Genomic DNA, 16,453 nt, shown 5'->3' with positions numbered 1-16,453 from the left:
GTACACCGTCCTCCCTTTCGGGGTACACGGCGCCCCGGCCACATTCCAGCGGATGATGGACCAGCTCCTGAGGCCCCACCAGGATTACGCAGCGGCATACATAATATGACATCATCATTTACAGCGCCAGCTGGGATATCCACGTCCGCCAGCTAAGGGCCGTGCTGGGAGAGCTGCGCAAGGCGGGCCTCACCGCTAACCCGGCCAAATGTCGCCTCGGGAGAGAGGAGACGACGTACCTGGGGTACCGGGTCGGGAGAGGGACAGTGCGGCCGCAGGAAGGCAAGGTAGCCGCCATACGGGCCTGGCCGCAACCCAGGACTAAGAAGCAGGTAAAGGCGTTCTTGGGGCTGGTGGGCTACTATCAGCGCTTCATTCCCGGGTACGCCACGCTGGCCAGCCCCATGAACGACCTAACCCGTAAGGCCTTGCCAGACCGGGTCACCTGGTCAGAGGCGGCGGACCGGGCGTTCAAGACGCTCCGGGAGGCCCTGTGCTCAGAACCGGTACTAATCACACCTGACTTTAACCTCCCTGTGATTGTTCACACAGACGCCTCGGAGGTGGCTCTTGGGGGGGTCTTGTCCCAGGTCCGGGCCGGAGAGGAGCACCCGATAACCTACGTCAGCCGGAAGCTCCTCCCCAATGAGCGCAACTACTCCACCGTGGAGAAGGAGGCCCTGGCCATTAAATGGTGCCTGGAGAAGTTGCGCTACTACCTCCTGGGGAGGGAGTTCCCCTTGGTCACCGACCACGCCCCCCTGAAGTGGATGGCGGGGGCCAAGAATACAAACGCCCGGGTGACACAGTGGTTCCTGGCTCTCCAGGATTTCCGGTTCCGGGTGGACCACCGACCGGGCCGGGAGCATGCCAACGCCGACGCCCTGTCACGTCGGGATGCCTGTCTGGGTGGGTTCCCCAGAGACCAGGGGCTTGAGCAAACGGGGGGGGAGTGTGGCATCCCGCCCCTGAAGCCTCGGCCTTCACGGTCCCGTGGGACCGTGAAGGACGGGGTGTACCACCCCCACCCACCAGCCGGCGACGGAGAGCACCGGGTCCTTCCCCCCAATCAGCAGGATGGGGGACACCTGGCGGCTGGGAGGAGGAAGGCCCGGAGCCACTATAAGAGAGGCAGAGACACGCATGGACGGGAGAGGCAGAGACACGCACGGACTGCAGAGGCTTGAGGCTCACGGAGGCCCGAGCGCACCCTTGTCCTGTTTAACTATTGAAATAAACGCCGAAGTCGGCTTAAACCAACCGTTGCCACGTGTTTCACTGAATCCCGGCGCATTCTTCATTCCCGGATACCACAATGTATAGCTTATGCACATTTGTTCTCATCCGTCAAGTACAACTTACTGGACTGTGTGTGTGGTGTGGTGCATGTGTGTGTTTGCACGTGTGTGTGCTTTGTTGGGTCAGTGGGAGAGCATGGCGGTGGTGTGTGTGCATGCCCCTACTTGTCTATGAAGTCGTCTGTACTTTTCTTCTGGATGTTGTCGGCGTGACGCAGCAGCCAGATGATCTCGTCTCGTGCAAAGGACAGCGCCATGAAAACAAATAATGCCTAGCAGACACACATACAGACAAACACATTTTAATTCTGGGGTGTGAATTTACATTTACAAAACATAAATTAAAAAATGTATAGACCTTGAATTATTGATTTCTAGGTTGGGATTTAAATCACAGATCAAAATGAAAAGACCCTTGACTTGTTGTGTATGTGTTTAGGGGACATGACATATGTTCCAGATGGTTCTTTGGCATCACCTTGGGTCCTAGTAGTCCTGGTTGATCAGCCAACACAGTGGCCAGCTCCTTCAGGGCAGACCTGAGGAACTTGCGTCTCTCTCGGTGCATGGAGCCGCTGGGGGGGGGGGGGGGGGGGGGTCAAACACAGCTACCTTTAGACCTTTATAAATTAAATTATTGTATATTATAAACCATAATTAACCCTCCGGTTTATTTAGAGCTGTCCAAAGGAGAATACTCTTACAACTATATGTGATGTCATTGGCCATATCGTTCAGCCATAATTCTAACCTACGTGACCATGAATGCAGAAGAAAATTCACATTATGGTCATAGTCCTATACATCCATATTTCTTGGATAGCAATTTTCGATTCTATACACAAGAAATATTAACTAGAGATTTGATGACAATAATTGAATAATATTAGTGCTGTCAGGCGATTAATCGCATTAATGACATAGTTAACTCACGATTAATCACACTTTATTTTCTATTCTAAAGATCCCTTGATTTCTTGCTGCGAGCCTTTTAGTGAGATCAGAGTGTTGAGAAGGACAGTAATAAAATATATTTGTTAAGATGGATAGAAGAGAGACCCGCAGTGTTGTTTTTCTAACGTGACTAGTTGTTGCTAGACAGCAGGGGAAAAAACGTTTGCTAAGCCAAAAGAGTGTTAATCGCGAGCTAAAAAAATTAACGACGTTAAAATTGGTTTGGGTTAACGCCGTTAATAACGCGTTAAAATGACAGCACTAAATAATATAGATGACAAATATAGATAACAAATAATGAGACCATATGGTTTAAGTCACTAGTTTTTTTGGCTGTCAAGGAGAAGAACAGCGTTAAGAACGAGAGAGGAACACTTACGCATGAGACAGAGCCTGTTCCTTACACTCCCGGATGTCATTGATACGCTTGTTGTATCTGAAAACACACACAAACGTGAGATTTGCATTAGATGAAAAAATGATCCCACAAGGGAATAAGTAAATCTTTAGCTTCCGACCCGCCCATGAATCATTAACAGGATACAGTCGGGTAGAGCTGTGGGCGGCGGAAAGCATACATCTCATAGGACTGTGTGCAGACAACATTATGATATGTGGATGACTGATACGAGTGATGGATGGATTTATGTTTCCAAACGTTATCCATCCATTCATCAGTGCATTCAACATGCAACTATGTATGGATCTATTCGATCTGTGACCCCCAGATTGATGAATTCCATCAATCTTCACGGCCGTACCCTCTGATGTTGACGAACAGGTCCTCGCAGGCCTTGTGGATGTGGAAGACCTCGTCTCTGAACAGGCAGAGGCAGGTGGAGCTCTGCAGGGCCAGCTTCCACAGGGAGAGGGCGGCTGCATCCGTGCTCAGCACCGCGTGGCACAGGATGAAACCGACTGGGGGGGGGGGGGGGGGGGGGGTTCATGCCAATTAATTGTATTCAATTTCCCAAGGAGATCTGTATATGAACTTCAGTTGATACGATTTATGGATACAAAAATATATGAGACTGACTGTCTCATATATTTATTATTATTTATTCATTACTCATTTGCATAAAATAACTGAGGGATCCACGCGCAAACACACACACACTATACTTACAGACGATCCACTTCTCCATTGCATCCAGGGACAGATATTCACATGGCATCTAAAAAAGAGCAAAGCGGAATAGTTAAGCACACAAAACCAACACACACGAAGAAATACAACCTTGGGAGTGGGCTAATTTAGAAATCAAGGATGTATTAAAATTCACTGGGAGGCAATGCTTATTAATTTAACAGAACCATCAACAAGTAATCATTGGCCAGCTATTGTAGGTCGTTAGGCCCTAAGAGGCCTGATACGGTCAGGAGGGTGCACCCTCCACACTGGGGAGGTGACAGCCACGCACCGTGTCGGACTGCGCTGGGTTGAGCATGGTGGAGGGGGCTGAGATGAGGGAGAGCAGCTGGGCGTTCCTCCACTGGTCAGCCGAGAGGTTCCTCCTGGGGTAGACCATCTGCAGGCTGATCAGCGCATCAGACAGCGACTGCAGGACACAGGGGCACACGGTCAATCTGTTCCGACTGACATCGATAGGATTGATATCGCACCGCCATTACATCATGAGTAAAAAAACTCAAGCATTACACATAGTAGCTAGGATAAATAGATGAAAATAATTTTAAATGCCACTGTTTTTAACAAAAGCACTGTTTCTTTTTTTTCAATGACGATAACATTAAATTAATCGGAAATACAGTCTAGACATTATTAATGTGGTAAATGACTATTGTAGGGTTAGGGTTAGCTGGAAAGGGCTGATTTTTAATGGAATATCTACATAGGTGTACAGAATCCCATTTTCAGCAACCATCACTCCTGTGTCCTAATGGTACATTGTTTAGCTAATCATATTAAAAGACTTACAGATGATAAGATAACCCTTTAGCAAATATGTTATCCCATCTGAAAACTGTTGTATAAAACTGTTGTGTGGGTTTTCAAGGAAAACGGGAAATTGTCTGGGACTTACAGAACGGTATTGTAAAACATTTGAACGGTATTGTATATTTCAAAGTGCAGTCAAGGCTGCCGTTACAGATAGGGCTGGGGTCCCAAGGCCCTGAGCTTTTACCTTTCCATGTGGAACAAACTCCTCCATCATCTTCTTCAGAGGGTTCTCGTAATCCACAATCATTTGGCCCAACCTGGGGTACTCCCTGTCACTATGGAAACAGAGTTACCAAGGTTACCGAGAAGCATGACAGATGACAGCATATAAATGTGTCAAGTTTAATCACCTACGGTCAATCAAAAAGGTGCGTCTTCCTTCAAATTCTCAAATAAAGAAATTACATACATCTGTGATAAAGTGCCTTTCAGGCAAACGTGTCAGAATGCTTGACAGATTAGGTGGCTGTGTCGGTACTCGCAACTGACTAAGCCAATAGAAAGGAAGGAAATATCTGCGTTTCTCCAAACATAGGCTAAACATAAGGGAAAAACAAACATTTCACTCACAAAGGCACACCCTGCTGCATTCGTCGCTTTCGTTGTAGCGCAAGTAAGTATCCGTTCATTCGATTGGTAACCACAAAATCACTTTATCTGGAAAGCAGTGCTGCTACACACTAATCATTACCTCAGAATCAGAATCAGAATTTATTTTATTACATCTTGTTGTACAGTCAAGTACACAAGAGTAAAATTCTTATGCTTGGTTCTCAGCAGCCACATAGCAGCAACATTTCCAACAGTAACATTAACACAGTAATCCCCTAGGGGCTCTTGGTTCAACCAGTTTCCTCCCTCTCCCATACGCCTCTCATTAAGATGGAATGGGCCTGCCTCAGGCTGTCCAATAGGAGCAGCATCAGTGCGTGTCCAGTTACCTGGCGCCGTGGGTCATCTCGTGGGCGTAGTTGTACAGGCCGATGATGGCCTTCCTCTCCTCGATGCGGGAGAGCAGCATCATCAGGTTGGTGTAGGTCACCACCAGGTCCAGGTAGTTCTTGGTCAGGTCAAAGTTTACCGTCTGCATGAACAGGAAATGGGAAGTTGGTCATCAGTGACAACAATGAGATAAGCTGGGGCTTTATTTGGCCAAGATAGGAAAGTCATGATATTATAATGAAGAGACGGTGTTTGCAGTGGTTATTTAACTTACGATATCAAAGAAGACCTGACAGGCATCAATGGTATTCAACAGCTCACAAACATGGTCCTGCAAAGACAACAAAGCAGCCTTCATCACTAGGCTCATCCCTTCCCCTCCCGTTGAAGTCCTCGTCCATTTGCAGGTTACATCACACCCTGCATGGGAACGGCTGTTTGCCCCTACCTTAAACTCCATCACATCTACAAAAGTGAAATAGTAGAGAGCCAGGTTTTTGAGGATCTCAGACTTCTCTTTCTGCAGCTGAGCCAGCTGTTGCTGTAGAAACCACATAAGAAAAGGGGGGGGGTCAGTAAACTTTTATTTTGATTGATGGGGAAGCAACATATGACCTGAAAAGCAACGGTCGCTTTGCCGTTGTTCTGACAGATAACGGCAGATAAAAAGCACTGCACCATTATGTCAAAGAAAAAAATTGAATCTGTTTGAATTTATTCATTAATTATCACAGAAATGGTGCAGTGAATTTTGTTTGAGAAGATCTGCCGTTTTCTGTCAGAACAGTTATAGCAAAAGAAATGCTGATACACGGGGGTAAATATTTAGACAAAAAAAGATTATGATAGAAGGAAGCGGGCCACCCAAAGAAAAACCTGAAATGTATTTCCCCAGAGGTAAGAGTCCGTAAGGATACACCAAGAAGAGGACCAGAACAGGAGCCAACCACGCACCAGAGGACCGTGTGCAGAACTGTGCTGCATTCACCTGCTCTGCATTCACCATGTGAGGCTCTGTACTCCACTCAGCTCTCTGACTTCAAAATGGTGGGAAGCGATGGCTCAAACAAATCCCATTTATTGGTTAGATGATAGCTAATCTGTATGTGAATGGTGCTGATTTGACCTGAGTCATCAACTGTTTCACTGACCACTGCTGCGCTACATGCACACCTGATATAGGGCAGCTTGAGCCAGCCTGTCCAAGAGCTCGTCATTGACAGCCAAGAAGAGTGCATCAAGCTCTAAAGTTTGATATTATTTAGGGGCAATAAGGAAGAGCTTTTAATATGTAGACGACCCAAGGGGCCAATCAGAAGTCTAAATTGGACATTGCATGTAGCTCAAGCTTGTTGACTTGAGACATTACATTATGTCAAACATATGTAGGCCATATATTTGCAACTTGATTGTAGGGGTGCTAGGGTTGAAAAATATAGGTTTTTGCATTTGAAATTACTTAATCCCAGAAAAAATTAATTCTAATACAGCAATTGCAAAAAAGGACAGTGGGAAATCAAACAAAATGGACCTGTCTTTTTAGTTGAAACACTAGAACACCAGACCATGTGGTGCAGACAGCAGGGTTTATACAGCCAGCCAATCAGTGAGCTAGCCAGGCAGCCAGTTGGCTGTCACACACATCAACAATTTATTTAGTGGATGAGAGAAAGCAAGAATTGCTGCAAGAAGTGCAAAATAAAAATGGCAAAGCAAAGCAAATAATTCTTTATAATGACAATATATTGATAAATAAATTACAGTACTGCAAAATTAATTTAAGTGAACTTTGATACAAAAAAACTTACCAAAAAGCACAAGTCCGGAATAAGCCAAGTTTAGCATGCAAAACAAAACACACAAACACAGAAACAAAGCATAAAAACAACATAAGAGACAATTTTAGCACTGAACAAAGCAGTAAGCTTGACATAGCTATACACACATATACACATGCACGCACACGCATATACACACAAGCACACACACGCACACACTGCGATTAGCTTAATGGCAGGTTGACACAAAAGCTAAGAGCCAAGATAACGGTTATTGTTTAAATAATAACAATGACGACAATTACAGACAATTATTCAGATATTGTATTGAAGGAAAATTTGTCTGGAATTCAGCAGGTGGCATATGACCGAAAAAATGCCAACCCAATTCTTTTTTGAATAAATTATTTCTATAACATTGTTGATATTAATTATTTGCTTACACAAATTCATAGGGCTGAACGATAAATCGAATTCAAACCGACATCGCAATATAAAGGAAAGCAATTTTAAAATCGCAAAGGCTGCGATTAAAAAAAAAAAAGTGTTCGTTAAATGTTACACAATCTAACCAATCAGAGGGTTGGAATGGGAAACACCGGCATGCGTGTGAGAGCAGTAGATGAAAAACTTGCCACACTACACAATGATTTGTTGATGTTGATATCTTGTGCAAATGGCCTCGAAGTATGATGTTTGCATGGCTAGACACCCGACCAGCAGGGTGTCAAGTAGGCCGTATACCACCCGGCAGGGATCCCTGACCGAAATGTTCCTGAATATAACTCCATATGAACGAGATCCAAAAGCTCAAAATGACTGAAGCGATGTGATGAAAGATGCCCCTCAACACGGTGACCGAGGCAGAGTTTACAGCTTTGGTAAAGACACTGGATAAACAGTACACAGCACGCCATCCTGAACATATTTGGCCAGGCTGCCCCACCGAGCTATTTAAAACATGCAGGCAGCGCTGACAGCAGAGTCTTTTGCTACTACCCGGGACGTCTGGTCGAGTCGCACATGTTTACATATTACTTGTTTATTACAACAGAATTGTTTTTTATTTCTGCAATTCAGCTTGTGTGATTTGATAGTAGGGATGCACGATATATCTGCATTAATATCGGTATCGGCCGATGTTCATAATTTTTTTACTTATCGGCATCGGTCCGATGAGTAAAATTGGGCCAATATCCACAACCGATATCCTCTAGTTGCTGTTTGTGTGTCGGGAGAGGGGAGGGGGATTTGGCCATGTGTATAGGGGGATTATTTATTTATCAACACGGCGGATGCGTGCGCAGAATGATCGCAAAAAGAAAATTTGTTTGACCGGTTGCCACGGTTATCTCCATGTGGTTACGGTGCTAATTAGCGATGTTGTCAGCTTACTGTTACATTAAACTGTAATCAGAAAAAGCGGTTATATGCTATAGACCATATAGTATCTGTGGTATAAATACTGGGACGAATTTCGAATTATAAATATGTACACTTTATGTTGAAAGTATAGACCGTCGCAATTCCCATTGAAACAAATGGCAGTGATTATTCTTCAAAACGAGAGCTGGTAAATTGTGAAAAATGAATTCAACTGTAATCAGACAACGCGGTTATATGCTATAGACCCCAGAGCAGGGGTCAGCAACCTTTTCAACATGCAGTGCCAGTTTGACATTTTCTCGTTAATGAGTGTGCCTTAAGCAACAATATATTAAAAATTAAGCTGAATTATGACACAGCGACCAAAAATAAATTTAATAAAATTAATATCGGGTATCGGCCAAAATATTCATATCGGTGCATCCCTATTTGTTACCGTTACAGACTGCAGATAAGTAATTTATTTATTTTACAATTCAATAGTTAGATAAAGATATGTTGATATCAATTCATCTCATCATAACACTTGGCCTGGCCAACAGAAAAGAGCAGTTCATATGTAGACTGTATTCTATTATTGCTTTTGTTTTTAGTGAATAATACAGATGATAAATAACTCTAAATAGAAAAATTGCATAGTAAATCGAATTTACAATATTGGTTTAGAAGGAACAATCGCACAATGATTATTTGCCCAAATCGTTCAGCCCTACTAACACATATAGCACACATATAGCAGCCCGCTCCACCCCCACCCAACCAAGACCTACACCCACACACACACACGAAAATGTGAAAGGCGTCCTTACGTTATTATTTCTGGTTTCCACAGCAGGGAACTTCCTGACAATGAATTTAACAGCCGACTCCAGGTTCTTATCGACCAGATAAGATGGTTTAGCCTTCGGATCCCCACATGCCTAGGAAGGATGGAGGAAAGGTGAGGAGGAAAGGAGGGAAGGAAAACCATACAAACAAAAAAAATAACACGTTAATACACTTCAGCAAAGGCATCAGCAAGGTCTATCATTCTGTCTCTCTCAATGATTGAATATTCAGGTTCAGAAAGTAAAAGTCCTTCTATTAGGGGTCACACTAGGTAAAATACATTTTACAGAAGGACTTTTACTTTATGAATCAGGAAATGGCCACCTCTGCCGTCCATCTCTTTTCCAATGTCTTGGGCACAACAGATGAGGTTTTAAGACCAAAATATACATTTAGTATGTTTAGTGAGAGCTGAGTGATCCTCACGATTGCCCTAAGAGCAGAAGATAACTTAGGGAAGTGGAATACTGAAATGTGGTGAAACACCAGACTCAAGTCGATGCAACACAGGAAAACAAACGCGCATGCAAAAATATAAATAAACTATAAAAATAACAAATGACAAAGTTGAAGTCCCCAGATATTCAGTACTTTGGCATCACTGCACAAAAGGCAGGAAATCACCAACATATAGTAGGTAGAGAGAGACAGAATTTAGCCGCTCGCTGATAATATATCACGATCGTATTGAGCAAACTTAGACTGTTTGAATGAAGTACAAAGTGAGTGTTAATCAATTAATGTGTTATGAGGTGTTATGGAGTTCAGTACTCCTAGTTAGTGTCGTTTCTCTGCCACTACCGCGGGGAACTCTACGTGAGCCACAAGTTGATGCTGACAAAAAAAACACGGCACTCATGCATTATGGGTAAAGTAGTAGTGAATGGCAAGGAGGATGTAGTCCATGCACGTCCCGTAACCAAGGGATAATATAAACATGATTGGTGGCCAGCATTAACACATAATCCTAAATATGGTCACAAAAAGTCAAACCTTTGAGGTGAAGGAACAATTCTAAGGATTCAACATACGTATCGGTTACTTTGACTCTCAAGAGACTGATGTTAACGAGTCACATGGTGTCAACCGATAACATAATTAAAGCCACATTACAAATCAACATTACAATATAATGCTTCCACTCATCTGCCAATGAAGCAACACATCAACTCCCAAACATCTATCCAACCACAGCCTGTGTTTTCAGCTTGTATGATGCATTGGGCCAACTCGTACAACATGAAACCACAAAACAGTTATGCATGCTAGCTAGCTAATGGGGCTATGTAAATCAAAGAATAGAAAACTAGAAGTTGCAGTTCAGAAGAAATTTGGGAGGAAACACTAAGATGCATCAGGGGGATTTTGCATTTGTTTTACAGAACCAAATCCACCTCACCCAAAATAGGGATGCAAAGGGGGCGTGAATGGCCTCCCTGTTTTAACAGAAACTATCAAAATGATCTTAAAAATATGGAAAAGGCAGGCCTATGTGGCAAATGTGTGGCTGCCTATGGTGGACAATTCATCACTGGCTAAAGCTTCCAAACACAAAACCGAAGCATTACACAGGGACACAGCATGCTAAACCAAACAGGGGATTGTCAGGGGCTGATAAGCTATCACAGGGAGACAAGAGGATCACGTTATATTAAACAAGAAGAAAATGGCATAAATGTAGGCCCAACAACAATAACAAAGGTTGGAAATTAAGTCCCTTCTTGTTTCGTTGTTCTCATTCTGTACAAATTCGCTTGAATCCATTGGACTTTTAATGCCAGGTGAGTTAACTTAATTAATAGTCTGCTTTTTAGACTAGATTAAACCAACAGCTGTAGGAATCACAGAACATGTTCTAGCTAGAGGGTATTTTAAAAGCACAGGGAATCACTATTTCCCTACAATAATGCTACATTGGTGTCCTAATACTAACTTCCACACTAGCATCATTACCCAGAGACTTGCCTTCGGAAACTGTCAGGAAATAACAAACACCGCCCACAGAATAAATATTAAAGAACCAATTCACAGAAGTTAGTTATCGCGCAAAGTTGCTTGTGAGCCAACTATCCAACCCTATATCTGAGCTCCAAGGCATGCACTCCTAACTGGTATTGTTAACCATGTCAGTGGTTAGTAGTGATAGCTAAAGACTTGCTAGCTTGGGGTGGGGTCCGGGTGGCGGATGGATGGAAGGAAGGAGGGAGGCTGTGAAAAGTGGGATGTAACATGGGGATAGGTTGAGAACAAGCTGAAGGGGAGGGAGGGGGAGCTTCCATCCTGGATACCACAACCGACCTGATACTTGGCTCCACCATCGTTTTCTTCATTCCAGTCTGGCACAAATAGGATTAGCAAAATGCCATGGTCAATTTTTAGATGAGTCACTTAGGTTTATTTTTTTGGACATCTTGGATGTGTCCAATTAGATAAACCAAATGTAAGAAGACCACCTAATACAAATAGGACAAGCTTATTAACGCTTTGCTAAACAGCGGATTCAGATTCTGCAAATCTATTTAACAGATAAATTCAGGAAAGAAATAAGTGGATTTATGTAACGTTTAACAAGAATGTGAATCTGCTTTACAAAATATGATTTTCATATTCAACTTACCTTTCATTTGTATGAATTAGTTTTGTTATAAAAACGAATCCATCTACAACCAAACATTAAGTAGGCTTTGCCTTTTGAGTATTGTTCAAAATAATAATATTTAGTGTTACGAATATGAATAATTCCTATGTTAACATATATTTGAAGCCTGTAGACAGATTTTAGTCATTAAATAATGACATAAAGACTTATGATTGAAATCTCCTGCATTCAATGGGAATTGTTCAACCCAAGGGGGACTGGGTTTAAAGCCTGCTTTTGGTGTCCCGGACTGGGAAGTGTAGAGGAGCCACAAAGGAGAAGGGGAACAGACCAGTAGAGGTATCCAGGAGGACTACAGGAGGAAGGTACAAAGGCGTGAGGTGGGGAGGTTATGGAAAGAGGGGGCGGGGTTTATCAGTGGAAGGTGATAAACTTTGCAAACCTTCCAAACTTGTCCTTGCTGCATAGGAGAAGGGGAAAGCATTGGAACGGAGAGAAGAAGAGAAGAAATCAAAACAACGAGCCTGCCTTGACAAACCACTAGCCTTTTAGTAAATGCACACACAAACATACACACGCACAAACACACACGCAGACAGGTATTTTGACAGCTGCACTCATTGATAAGATGACATTCCACAAATCAAATCAACATGCTCTGTAAATAACACAATCTAAACTGAAACACCTGCAGTTGTGTATTTGTTTTTCAAATTCACATTTTTGATTTATATTTGAGATGGAACACTTTATGAATTACTTTGGCTTCTTTTTGCTAATACTAATGAATGGACTATAATCTAAATTGTATTTAATGTGCCCATAACCGCAACATGCATCCCTGCAGCCTCAGGCCAAAATTATTATCTATGGCTGTTGCTTAGTAACTGCTGTTCTACCCACTACTATTTACAAGGTTAAGCCTTTCAGCAGTTGGAATGTGATGGAAGAATTGATAGCAAAACTGGGTACTGGATGCACATTTGGAACATAAAACTGCAAGATCAGGTAAATTGGCTGCAATTGTCTATTTTACCATTATCCATTTTTTCCTGCTGGTAAAGTTACTGTTCCTATTCTTCCAAATGTAAACATCAAGTCAAACAGACTTGATCAAACTGTATCTATAGTAAACAAAGATTGGTTATTTATTAAACAATCAGGTACTGATGGTATCAGACAAAATCCTGCCAGAATGCGGTAATTTCTCCAATGTTCAGACCAACCGGTAAACTACCCTATAGATTGTGGTTCAACGGTCTGTCCCCCTTTCATCAATTTACCCACTTTTCATCAAATTACTAATCATTTGCATACACGTTCCCCAACAATATTGGAAAAATAGAAAACATGGAAAACTTGCACCATCCATAGGCCCATTTCATTGTTTTAAATAAACGTTTCTGATTGGCTCCTGATTAGGGCCATGTGATTTCATGCTCCAATTTGTGTATGGCTGCAAGCTTAGCACTCACTTGAACCAATCAAAAACTAAAACAGCAATAATGTGTTCTTCAGAGATAATGCTGCCTCAGCAGCTTCTTTTTTAGTATTTTCTCAACACCTCAAATAATGGGAAGGACTCTGTAGACATATACAAAGCTACGTACAGTAAACTGTGAAGTTAACCTCAAAGACCTTCCAGATTGCATTACGATGACAGGAAAATGTTAACTCCCAGTTAAATATTGCCCATTTGCAAAGAAAGATCGAAAACTATCTCTGTACATCATCATGTTATGCTATTTTTCCCCAAGTCTCATTAATTCATATCTCTGGCTATGTTCTTCAGTCTGCACACAACAATTCAATGCCAATAAGATACCAAGTGAAAAAGGATATTTAGGCGCTAGTAAAATGAGTAAGGAGCTGTATTGATCCTTCAGGTTTTGATTTGCTACACAATGGAAAAACAATAATAGCGCTGCTAATAGTAGTAATGCAATACATTTTATTTGTAATTGTGATGTTAATGCATGATTGCATGCAATATAAAGACGCTTCATAGGAAATGTGACACGTCTCTCAGAATAAGAATTACATTGCCATGTACGGTCATTTTAATAATATAATTAATCTTACATTAATATCATGTGGATAACTATGCCGACTTGTTAAAATGCTTAATTTATACAACATATAGCCAGCTCAATGAGTGTTGAGGGTTATGGGAAAGGTTAGGCTATAGGTTAGAGAAATAAAGCAGAAGCAAATCTTTTTGATGTAAAATGCCAGTTAAAGGTTAAGCCCAAAAATATATAAATAAACAGCCAATGTATTCCTGTTTATCTTGACATGTAGCTCCAGAAAATTGTGTGAAGTGACTCATGAATCCTTAACTCATTGTCATCGCCAGCAAAGGTAACAGTGCCTTGAATACTCGTAGGTAAATATATATAAATGTCAGCCTATATATATTACTGTCGGCAGATAACGCAATCTTTTAATTGTCTTAGGGCGAAAAAAGGGAAACTAATATAGAGATAATTATAAAATATAAAAAATAACAACCACTAACTGTGTTGATAGTTAGTCATACAATATGGGTCAGCTGCTCTGTTCATGCAAAGCCTTTTTCTACGTTAACATTAAACAATTCAACTTTTCATTTCAAAAAATGATTCCATTATGAAACTATATATTAGGAAATACAGCTGTATAAATAAATTTTGTATCAATTGATACAAATTAATACTGGTCAACTTCTATCCATTTTCAGCCTGGTTTGTGAGCGGTAACATTGTTTACTATTTTGAATTAAAATACAATATTTAACAGGTGATATATTAAACTTTTACCAATATTTAGGTCAACTCTAGGAGTAAGTAAATCCTGGCTGAGCCAACATGATAAGTATAGAAAAATTAAGCTTTAGATTGAAATCAGTGCTGATTATGGAAACCAGGAATGACCATTAAAAGCTTTCCAATTTGAGCAGATTATTTCAACTTTTATTTTAACTACTGTTATGAATCCTTTTGATTAAGTTAAAAATTTAAAATTTAAAATAACTCAAGACGACATTAAAAGGCCTAATCATGGAATGATAACATGGGATGGCGATGGTATACAGCCATAAGCAAAGGAAGGATGGAAGAAACCAAAGAAGAGCATAACAAGTGTACAAAATATGGGAATAAGTGACTATCTTAAACCTAATGCTGACTCTTATTAAATGGTGAACAGTACACCACAACGATATTCAAACAGAGACAGAACAGAAAGGGGCTTTCAGACATGGGCTAATACCCTTTGTGCTTCCATGCTACACTCATTCCTCACTAGACTATTTAGTAAACAAAAGCTCAAACAGTCCCTCCACACAGTAGCTCACTGTGATATGTGCCATTCATATAATGTCCATCATATAAGGACATTAGGCATATCGTTTAATAAAAGGATGCATATGCCGATATCTGCATTGAATTCAAACTACAGAACTATGTTCAAGTGCATGCTGCAGACACTACTGGACAGAGCCTGGTTAAGTAGGGCATACCATCCCTCCTGTCAGATAAAGACCTTGATCCATTTGCCCTATGGATGCACACACAAATGATCTACACTGCATCGCCACGCTTTTCCACTTCCAGTTTGCATTATATAAAACTCCCCAAACGTGCTCACATGATCGTGAGGAACCCTGAAATCACTCTATTAGACCCCATCGAGTGAGAGGAGGACGGTTCTCCGGAGCCCCGGGACGACGCCCGACGCTACGTTAGCTTAGCCCAGCGGCCGGTCGCCATTTCTAGGGAACGCCTGCCTGCCAAGAGGCCTCGATGGATAAAAGACTTCGATTTAATTCAGGACTGGAAACGGACAACAACAAATAAGAACTATAACTGTTTGTTAATTGACTGGGTTATTTCACGGGTTTGGATTAAAGTAGCTTGTATATGCTCCACTACTATAACAGGGATGGTCCATTAGCATTCCTCCCCTAAACCACTGTCTACCGCAAGCTAACCGGGCTAACGGCGTCCCACGGGCTAACTGCGGAACGCCGACAGGATGGGATCAAGACTGACCACGACTTTCCAGATGATTCCTATATTAAAAACATATTCATACATTGAGATAATGGTGGGATAACGTATGTGACGGCCGCTGGCATACACACACGTTAGCCCACCATGCAACAGATCTGCATTAACGTGTCGGTGTTACTGGTCCGTGTCTGGCTTTAATTTATCCGCAAAATGTGGTGGATGCAGCCGAGACTGACTTTCCTAACCTTTTTAATATTGTAAACCCGGGTCAACATCCCGATGCCTCGGTCGTTGAGGATGGTGAGTTTTTCGGCCAGCTTCTGCTGGCTGGGCTGGATCACTCCCCGAGACATCTTGCTCCTCGAGTCCGATCCCCTTATCGAGTCAGATTCTCTTCCAAATCTGTGCTGTGACTGTCGGGTGGTTTGAAGCGAAAATCCGTGTACTGTAGTGATCAGTTAGCGCCCATGTTCGGATATTCGGTGACAACGGCTTCCTGTGCTCCACCCCACCGTCTCCCAAAGCTGCCTATGTTTTTTTTCTTTCCTGAGAGACGAGAGGAGATGTCCTGGTTTTCTCAGTGAGGTTATTTTCCCTGCAAAGCCCGAGGATGGATCTACCAGCCCGAGGTGCGTTCGAGTACCGCCGGAGATGCGTTCGAATACCGCTCACGAACTCGGTGCTGCGCCCAGGTTATGGGAAATGGATACTGT

The 16,453-nt window shown here is 42.3% G+C and overlaps 1 protein-coding gene across 5 annotated transcripts in view; it reads right to left on the bottom strand.

Annotated features, from left to right (window-relative positions):
• Nucleotides 1–16,400, bottom strand: part of nckap1 (NCK-associated protein 1) — a 33,428-nt gene extending 17,028 nt beyond the window's left edge. Inside the window, exons 1-13 of one of the 5 annotated variants that reach the window (XM_060072731.1) lie at nt 15,986–16,398; nt 12,191–12,208; nt 9,131–9,241; nt 5,606–5,698; nt 5,432–5,488; nt 5,157–5,299; nt 4,400–4,490; nt 3,674–3,811; nt 3,379–3,427; nt 3,014–3,170; nt 2,632–2,688; nt 1,777–1,873; nt 1,464–1,570 (exon numbers count right to left, since the gene is read on the bottom strand). In XM_060072731.1, coding sequence (XP_059928714.1) covers nt 1,464–1,570; nt 1,777–1,873; nt 2,632–2,688; nt 3,014–3,170; nt 3,379–3,427; nt 3,674–3,811; nt 4,400–4,490; nt 5,157–5,299; nt 5,432–5,488; nt 5,606–5,698; nt 9,131–9,241; nt 12,191–12,208; nt 15,986–16,093 — 1,226 coding nt within the window. In that variant the 5' untranslated portion in view covers nt 16,094–16,398. Of the gene's footprint in view, nt 1–1,463; nt 1,571–1,776; nt 1,874–2,631; nt 2,689–3,013; nt 3,171–3,378; nt 3,428–3,673; nt 3,812–4,399; nt 4,491–5,156; nt 5,300–5,431; nt 5,489–5,605; nt 5,699–6,965; nt 7,941–9,130; nt 9,242–12,190; nt 12,209–15,985 lie in introns of those variants that run through there. The other 4 variants (XM_060072732.1, XM_060072734.1, XM_060072733.1 and 1 more) reach the window with 4 other exon arrangements.
• Between the last annotated feature and the right edge of the window lie 53 nt (nt 16,401–16,453).

Source organism: Gadus macrocephalus, chromosome 15 (genome assembly GCF_031168955.1).
Source record: "Gadus macrocephalus chromosome 15, ASM3116895v1".
Taxonomy (NCBI): Eukaryota; Metazoa; Chordata; class Actinopteri; order Gadiformes; family Gadidae; genus Gadus; species Gadus macrocephalus.
The sequence above is the reverse complement of the archived record's forward strand: the minus strand, read 5'-3'. Positions and strand labels throughout refer to the sequence as shown.